The sequence below is a fragment of the Sinocyclocheilus rhinocerous genome, unplaced genomic scaffold, assembly GCF_001515625.1.
Source record: "Sinocyclocheilus rhinocerous isolate Xijiao unplaced genomic scaffold, SAMN03320098_v1.1 scaffold2887, whole genome shotgun sequence".
In the NCBI taxonomy this organism is placed as follows: Eukaryota; Metazoa; Chordata; class Actinopteri; order Cypriniformes; family Cyprinidae; genus Sinocyclocheilus; species Sinocyclocheilus rhinocerous.
In genome coordinates, this window is record NW_015652397.1 from 110857 (window position 1) to 120710 (window position 9854).

The 9854-nt window shown below is 35.4% G+C and overlaps 2 protein-coding genes across 2 annotated transcripts in view; one reads left to right on the top strand and one right to left on the bottom strand.

Annotated features, from left to right (window-relative positions):
- afg2a (AFG2 AAA ATPase homolog A) overlaps positions 1-7713 on the bottom strand; it is a 58989-nt gene extending 51276 nt beyond the window's left edge. The window contains exons 1-7 of the mRNA XM_016520896.1: positions 7479-7713; positions 6190-6314; positions 5874-6031; positions 2800-2858; positions 2107-2718; positions 836-965; positions 194-250 (exon numbers count right to left, since the gene is read on the bottom strand). Of these exons, the coding sequence (XP_016376382.1) occupies positions 194-250; positions 836-965; positions 2107-2718; positions 2800-2858; positions 5874-6031; positions 6190-6314; positions 7479-7617 (1280 nt within the window). The 5' untranslated portion in view covers positions 7618-7713. The remainder of the gene's footprint in view (positions 1-193; positions 251-835; positions 966-2106; positions 2719-2799; positions 2859-5873; positions 6032-6189; positions 6315-7478) is intronic.
- Positions 7714-8850: 1137 nt separating this feature from the next.
- fgf2 (fibroblast growth factor 2) overlaps positions 8851-9854 on the top strand; it is a 17186-nt gene continuing 16182 nt past the window's right edge. Inside the window, exon 1 of the mRNA XM_016520897.1 lies at positions 8851-8973. Within this exon, the coding sequence (XP_016376383.1) occupies positions 8851-8973 (123 nt within the window). The remainder of the gene's footprint in view (positions 8974-9854) is intronic.

Below are 9854 nucleotides of genomic sequence, written 5' to 3' on the forward strand. Positions count from 1 at the left end.
CACTCTCTCACACACACCCCCACACACACACACACAAACTCACTCTCTCACACACACCCACACACACACACACACACAGACACACAGAGACACACACAGAGACACACACACACACACACACACACACACAGTGATTACGGTTCATTCATGAGCGTCTGACCCCGTCACACACAGTGAGATGAAGTATGGTTACCTCTGTGAGGCCTGTGAGAAAATCTGCCTCAATCTACCTTCAGTTTCTCCATAAAACCTGCAGAGACACAAACACATTTACACACTTATGACAATCAATATTAATCAAATACAATTAGATATTAAATGTACTGTATGTTTTATTTATATTTTCTAATATATATATATGTATATATAATACATGTATTATAAATATATAATATATAGTTATAAAAATATAGTTTATATATACTGTATATATATTCAAGAAAACGTTACTTTTTATTGTTCTTTAGTCTGTTGTTTTGATTATCAAGTTCAGTTTAGCTGAAATAAATATAAATACAGTTAAAAATATGATTTTTTTTGGTACTTTATTTATGTTGTTGTTGTTGTTTTGATGATCATTTTCAGTTCAGCTGAAATATATATAAATATATATTTTTTTTAAATTGTGACTTTTATTGTTTAGCTATGTTGTCCTTGTTTTGATTATCAAATTATTGATTATTTAAATATTGTGATTTATTGTTCTTTAGTTAGGTTGCTGTTGTTTTGGTGATCAGTTTAGATTTAGCCTAAATGTATATATACAGTATATATTTAATAAATGTGTCTCTTTTGTGTTGTTGGTATTGTTCCTGCACTGGTTCCTCTCACACACTTGCTCATGATCTCGGGGCCGTTGATGACACTCATGTGAGCTCCCACTTCATTGGCTACGGCTCGTCCAATCATGGTCTTCCCTGTGCCAGGCGGCCCATACAGCAGCAGCCCGCGAGGAGGCGGGATTCCTGTTCGACAGACACACGTCACATGACCACATCACTGCAAACATGTGTCGCATGACCTCATTACCACAAGTTTTATTCTATCTAGTGGCGTCAGCAAATAAAATGAATATTTTGCATTTCTAATTAACTTTCTGTGGGAATGTCAGTCTGATTAAATAATGAGTCAAAAAGATTTGATTTCATTTTTTTGTCACAGGAAATCAAAGGTCAAGAGCATTGCATTGTGGGATATTACAGTGTGCTCCGATTAATGTTATATGTGAAAATATAATGTTATATTTTCATTTTTCATGTTAGTTTTTGTTTAACTTTTAGTAATTTTGTTATGCACCTTTGTCATTTTTATTTTATTTTAAATAGTTTATTTAATTTTAGGATTTTTTCTGTTTTAGTTGTATTTCAGTAAGTACTTTTAGTACTATTTCAAAAGTTTATTGTAATATTTTGAATTCAATTTTATTTTTTCGGTTTTCATTTTAATTTAAGTCTACTTTTAGTCATTTTGTTATGTGCTTGTCATTTTTATTATTTATTTTGAAACAGTTTTATTTTTTTTTAAGTTTCAGTTAGTAATTTTAGTACTATTATATTCTTTAGTAATATTTTGAATTCACTCATTATTTTTAATTAATTTTATTAGTAAAATTTTTTAAGAATTGTGTTATGTGCTTTTGTCATTTTTATTATTTATTTTGAAACAGTTTTATTTTTTTTAAAGTTTCAGTTAGTAATTTTAGTACTATTATATTCTTTAGTAATATTTTGAATTCACTCATTATTTTTAATTAATTTAATTAGTAAAATTTTTTAAGAATTGTGTTATGTGCTTTTGTCATTTTTATTAGTTTTTTTATTAACATTATTATTTCTAAACAGTTTTGTCTTAGTTTTATTTCAGTTTTAGCTTTAGTTAGTCATTTTAATAATGCTAATTTTAATCTAACATTTATATTTTATTTTACTTAATCTTTATTTCAATTAACAAAACTGTTTTTAAGATTTTCACACTTAGTTAACAGTAACAACACTGACTCTCTACCATTCGGATCGCACTGATTCAAAGGACTGATGTGAGAAGTGAAGTTTAAAGGTTGAAGGTCAGAGGTCGGGCCGGCCGGATCTGACCTCTGACCTCACTCACCATAGTTTCTGAAGAGCTCCGGGTGTTTGAGCGGCAGCTCGATGGTCTCCCTGATGACCTGCAGCTGACCGCCGAGGCCGCCGATCATACTGTACGTGACCTTTGACCCCTCACCCCCCTCCTCGGCCTCGTCCTGCTCGCCGGGGTCACACACGCTCAGTGTGGAGGAGCTGCAGACGGCGTAGAAGGTATCTGTGGATGAGCGTCCGGACCGATCCGACGCCTCGGACGGGCTGAGAACCGGGTCACTCAGTTTACAGGGTGTAGAGACAGGGGTCAAAGGTGAGGGGTCATGTGATGGGTCAGGGGTCAGAGGTGAGGGGTCATGCGATCGGTCAGGGGTCAGAGGTGAGGGGTCATGCGATCGGTCAGGGGTCAGAGGTGAGGGGTCATGCGATGGGTCAGGGGTCAGAGGTGAGGGGTCATGTGATGGGTCAGGTGACCTCTGCTGGATGGACAGCTGCTCCAGCTGTGAGGAGAGATCGACAGCGACTCCGTCTGAGCGTCTCAGAGTCTCTCCATCGACACCCGTCACCGAATCCACAGCCAGAACACACTGACGCCCGAAATACGAGACGCACACAGAGCCACCCGGCAGCAGAACCCGGCCGTCTGAGAGAGAGAAGCACGCTGTGAGCGTCTGAATATAACACCATCGCTCAAAGAGGCTTCGAGAAATCAAGCGTTTGTTACCCAGCGTCCGCAGGAGATAATTCCTGAACTCTTCTGTATTCAGCGCTTTGTCTTCAGGCCTGTAAGATTTCATATTTCATTTTTTACAACAGTGCTCTCATTATAACGTCATGTATATGACAGTAGTTATTAATGTTCTGCATTTCTGTTTCGAGCTGCGCGCGCTGAAGATGAGCAGTAGAGTGAAGCAGCAGGTTTTTAATCAATGGGATTTAACTCATCATTTATCTCATATAGAATACGCTTCGTTATTTATACAACATAACGTTAATATTATGACTTATAGGCTATCTGCACAAAATGCTCCGAATACACATGAACGTGTCTGTGTGGCTCTGAATAAACTCCTTTTGTGGACGCGTTCTTCACACAACAACGTGCAGAAACACAGCAACTAAACTCTAAAAATTCACAGCGTTTTATTATAATAGTGTTCTCATAATAATGTTATGTATAAGACAGCCCCAGTCATAGTTATTAATATTCTGCATTGTTGTTTGTCCTGCTCGCGCTGAAGAGATAATCACCGTAGTACTACAATGAAGCGCTTTACTGCAGCGCAACTCAACCAAATGAATTGTCTGTCTGTAAACTGACATTTTTATTTTATTTTCACAGAAAAGCTGGATATGCGAGAGAATTTTAAAAGTGTGATGGGAAAACTCATCTCAAAACACAATGGAAATTAATAACATCTTAAAAAGTCATGGACATTTCTATAAAGAATATGTGTGTTACTATTTATGTTAAGCTCTAAAAAAAAATTAAACTATAATTACAAAATGCTAGAAAAGTCATGCAAATGCATTAGAAATAAAGATGTAAACCCCGAAGAACATTTTTCAATTTTTTTGGAATTATATATATATATATATATATATTTCAATATTACTATTTATGTTAAGCTCTAAAAAAAATTTTAACTATAATTACAAAATGCTAGAAAAGTCATGCAAATGCATTAGAAATAAAGATGTAAACCCCGAAGAACATTTTTCAATTTTTTTGGAATTATATATATATATATATATATATTTCAATATACTGCCACTCCTAGTTTCTGTAAATACAGTTTTGAGAATTAGCAGCTTTGTCATTACAGTAGAAGTAGCTAAGATAACGAGAGGCCTCGGAGTCAAAAAGTCGAGAATCACTGATTTTAGAACCACTTTCTAAATTTCCTGATTTCCGCTTTTGAACTTTCAAAGACTCTTGGCGCATTTACTTTCAGTAAGTGTATTACTGTCCACATGACTTTTGGGACGAGCCAAATTTCCTATCTGAGGTAATCAGCGGCATGTCACAAATGTACTATTATGATATCTAGCTTTATCTAACTAACTAGTCAAATCACTGATCATCCTGGCCGAGTGTGTGCTCCTGCTCTCCACCAGCAGATGGCGACAGTCCCTCACAATCACAGCAGCGCTGAGCTAAACAGCCGCTGAAGGCTATTGCATCTGATCTGAATCTCCACACAGTGGCTGTGTTCGAAATGGCATACTTGCTTACTGCTTACTGCCCAGTACACAGTGCATACTGCCTACTATTTTTTAAAGAGTAGTGTGTGAAACAGTATACAATAAGCAATAAATGTTTCAGAGTAGTATGCTTAAGTGCTGTCACATGACAAACACTGAACATTAATTCAGCACAGCTGTCAAGGTTGTTACCTTAGAAACAAATGAGCTAACTGTTCTTTTTACAAAGGCTTGTTAATAAGGCTTCATACTAGTAAACAATGCTATATTGCCCAATTGAACTCATTTCATAATTGATTAACTTTACATATTGGACAGAACTAAAACAAGCTGTCTTTATTGATATTTTTGGTAGTTACACTAAGTGGAAAAAGCGCTATATTCTAGTTACACTGCAAATAATGATAAATTCTGTTTACACTAAAATAGCAGCATTTTCTTTAACAACAGGAGTGTAAATAGTAGTTAGGTGGCAGATATTTATACCTCAATACTGTAGTACATTATAAAACAGTATGTAATAACATATTGAGTGTAAATTATCATATATACAGTGCTGTGAAAAGGTTTTTGCCCCTTTCCTGTTTTTTTTATTTTTTGCATATTTGTCACACTTAAAAGATTCAGATCAAACAAATTTTAATATTACACAAAGATAATGCAAGTAAATACAAAATGCAGTTTTTAAATGATGATTTCATTTATTAAGGGAAAAAAGCTGTCCAAACCTCCCTGGCCCTACGTGAAAAATTAATTGCCCCCTCCTCTTAAATCATGAAAGAACTGTGATTAAGCACATTATTTTAGAAAGCTGAGTTAAACTTCTCTAGCCACACCCAGGCCTGATTACTGCCAGACCTGTTGAATCAAGAAATCACTTAAATAGAACCTGTCTGACAAAGTGAAGCATGCTTAAAGAGCAACACATCATGCCGCGGAAATATTTTTATTTATATATTTTATTTATATATTATATTGCTGCAATATAATTACTATTTAATATCTTTGAAAGAATCTGTAGTGTATAAAGCGCTATAAAGATAAAGGTGACGTCATTTGGTGATCGGAAACGTGCTGTAGAGATTAAAGTACAATTTATGTCCTACTAACGATACTGTTTTTAGATACACAGCGATAGTTTGTAGTTTACATGTATATGTATATACGTACAAATACAAGTGTTACATTTATAATTACTATTCCCCACCTCCAGTTCACTCACGCGTTTGAAGATGAAACGTCACATGGAGCGCATTGCGTTCTGGGAAACAGTATCCCATGCAGCGTCTTCAGACGCATACATCAAATGTAGCAGGTAATCCGGGCATTCCATGCATACACAAAATTCACATACTATTCACAGTATACACACAGCATACTGCAATATAGTATGGTAGTATGCCATTCCGAACAGCTTCTGTACTGATTTCAGTGTACTTGAGTTATATTTAGCAGAATATAGTAGGTCATCCAGGTATTACATGCATACAGAACATTTGCATACTATGCACAGCATACATACTGGATACTGCAGGAATAGTAAGAGTAGTATGATAGTATGGCATTTCGAACACAGCCAGTGTTTCACTCTACCTGAGCGTCAGCCGCAGGTGCTCGGCCTGTAGAAGGGCTCCAGTGATGGGCTGCACTGTGACCCGAGATCCAGACGTCACTCTCAGAGCGGACTGAGCGCTGGACTGAAGACCTACACGTCTGCCCGGAAACTGAGATACTGGCCACGCCACACACACCTGCACACACACACACACACACAGAGAGAGAGAGAGTCAACACACTCATCACCTCCATTACCCGTGATAATCTCACACACACACACACACACACACAGAGACAGAGAGTCAACACACTCATCACCTCCATTACCTGTGATAATCTCACACACACACACCTGCTGCTGTCCCACGCTGCTGGATATCAGGACCGGACGTCCGATGCAGATGTTCAGAGTCTTCATGGTGTTCACACTCATCTGAGCCAAATATGAACGCCAGCGCTGAGGGGCTTTATCTTCAGCTGCAAACACACACACACGCATACATCAAATGTAGCAGGTAATCCGGGCATTCCATGCATACACAAAATTCACATACTATTCACAGTATACACACAGCATACTGCAATATAGTATGGTAGTATGCCATTCCGAACAGCTTCTGTACTGATTTCAGTGTACTTGAGTTATATTTAGCAGAATATAGTAGGTCATCCAGGTATTACATGCATACAGAACATTTGCATACTATGCACAGCATACATACTGGATACTGCAGGAATAGTAAGAGTAGTATGATAGTATGGCATTTCGAACACAGCCAGTGTTTCACTCTACCTGAGCGTCAGCCGCAGGTGCTCGGCCTGTAGAAGGGCTCCAGTGATGGGCTGCACTGTGACCCGAGATCCAGACGTCACTCTCAGAGCGGACTGAGCGCTGGACTGAAGACCTACACGTCTGCCCGGAAACTGAGATACTGGCCACGCCACACACACCTGCACACACACACACACACACAGAGAGAGAGAGAGTCAACACACTCATCACCTCCATTAACACAGACACACATTTGGGGTTAGTAAGAAAACAATATTTTTATTCATCAAGGATTCATTAAATGGTTTAAAAGTGCCAGTAAAGACATTTATAATGTCACAAAAGATTTCTATTTCAAATAAATGTTGTTCTTTTGAACTTTCTATACATCTATGAATCCTGAAAAATAAAATGCATCACAGTTTCCACAAAAAAATATTCCCTCTATTTTTTTTTTTCTTTTTCTTTTTTCTCCATTGGGGCTTACATTTCGGCCAGCTGAGCAAAAACATTCTTTACAGCAGACCTGTACAACACACACACACACAACATGTGCAACTTCTAACTCTAATCTGCTATTCATATTTGATTTGAGCCTTGATGTAACTAAACGATGCACAGATATGACACAAGTTCTGAACGTTCACAAAGAGAATCCAATCAAACAAATGAGACAAAAATATATACTTTGCCATTTATTTATTCTGGAGAATGTTATAATATTACATGTCTGCGAGAGGTTAATTGTTCATGTGTGAAAACAGTTTTAATTAATGACTCGAGTGCACCTTTAACAAAACCCTGACTGCTGAGGTTGAGCATGTTTCACTCGTTTATCCCGACTAATGAATGAAGCCGGTTCCCGGTACCTCTCTCTGCGGAGTCTGTGACCGTGAATCCGCCGCTCGAGACGCTACAATCCGGTTCATCACAGACTAACGCGGATCTGTCTCCTTCTGCTTCACTCAGTCTCTTTTTCCCTTTGCCTTTCCCTTTGCTTGATGACATGATGCTTGATGTGTTATTAGATGTGTGTTAAACACACACACACACACCGTCCACATGTGAACGTAAACTTCCCGGTGTGAAAGTTCAGCTCCTCCCCGTCAGATACCGTAAAATACACGATATACAGGCTTTCAAAACCGCACCGTTACACAATACTCATTTTATCTGTGTTTTTACTTATATCAATATTATATATATTTATTCAAGTACCATGGTATTGCAGTCGGATGCCATAACTGAACCACTGACAAAGTCAAAAAATTAAAATACATAAATAAGCAAACAAACAAATATAAGTATAAAATCAATAAATAATAATAAAAAAAAAAACATAAATGAGATTAAAAGAAATAAGTAAATGAATGAGTAAATAAAAATAAAAAATAGATTTGAATGAATGAATGAATATCAGATTAAAATTAAATAAGCAAATAAATTAGTGAATAAAAATAAATAGAAATAAAAAAAATCAAACAGATTAAACAAAAATGCAATTAAAATAAAATGAAATTACAATAAAAAATAAACAGATTAAAACAAACAAATAAATAAATACATTAAAAATAAGCAAATAGTCAAAAATGTATTAACATAAATAAATAAACAGATTAAAACAAAATAAATAAGTAAATAAATGAGTAACTAAAAATAAATAAATAAGAAATAAAAAATAATAAAATTAGATTAAAAGTAATAAGTAGGCTAAATGAATGAGTAAATAAAATAAAACAGATTAAAATAAATAAACAAACCAAATTAGATTAAATAAACAAATTCAAATAAACAAATAAGCAGATAAAATAAGTAAACAAATGAGTAAATAAACACAAATAAGTAAACAGATTAAAATTAAAAAAGCAAACAAATGAGTTAATAAAATAAATCGATATTAGATTAAAATAAATGAGTAAATAAATTGTGACTGTAAATAAATAAATACAGTATTATAACAGTACTATAAGGGAAAAAGGGAAACATGTATTTTATAATTATTATTTATTTAATTAATATTTCACGTATAAATTGGGTTTTTATACAAGAACGCATATAGACATCTTGGTAATTTTAGGATGGGGTCCCTCTCACGAGGATGATGTTATGTGGGGCCCCTGAGTTATAGATTAAAACCCTCTGCATTGAAGCGGTTGTGTATTTTGGTATGCGCGAGTACTAGAGTAAATACGCGTTTGCTCGGCTGCTGCCGGTTGTTTTGGTGTCATGGTGAGCTGGATCATGTCAGCCGGGTTCCGGGGTCTCCTCCGGGTTCTGCGGGGTCTCCTCCGGGTTCGGGCAGCGCAGGTTCGGTTCGAGACTTTCCGCAGGACATCAAGGACGAGTTTACCGAGCTGCTGCGGGGTACAGGAGCGGGAATAATCAACATTAACATGGACAAATAATACTGTAAATGACTGTAAATGCGTGTTATGTATGCATGCATGTATCTCCGTGTGTGTTATGTAGTCAAGCGCACAGCTGGTTTTCCACAAATCATATTACAGTGCAGCATTTTTCGATTTGATTTATTTATTGCTTACAAAATACATTGTCATCAATTTGTGTAACATTTTTAAATATAAAGAAATATGTAATAAATATATAAAAAAATAAATAAATATGTAGGCCTATATGTATATATTAATATATAAATTAGCATTTAAAAAAAACAATAATTTATTTTATAAATAAATATTGTATGAACATCTGATTAGTTATAAGTACATCTGGATCACCTAAAAATAATATTTGATAAAGTTCTTATAAATTTTATGTCATAATATGTTTTTATTTAATTTTTTACCAAATCTTTAAACTTTGCTTATTTACAGGATTAAATAAAAACATATTATAAACAAACAAACCAAAGGGACTACAGATGAAAATTAGCCAGTGTTGGCTAAATCTGGCGCATTTTACATATTTGTGTATTATTAATGTGCATTGTCCCTGATTAAATAAATGAATGTGTGAAACACACTGCTGTTCAAATGTAGGGATCAGTAAGATTTATTTAATGTTTCTGAAAGAAGTCTCTTCTGCTCACCAGGGCTGCATTTATTTGACCAAAAATACAGTAAAAATAGTGAAATATTATTACAATTTAAAATATCTGCGTCCTTGATGAATAAAATGAATTTCTTTATCCTGATCCCAAACTTTTGAACTCTAGTGTATATAACACATATTGACATGTTTCGCTCTCTCTCTCTGTGTGTGTGTGTGTGTGTTTGTGAGTGTGT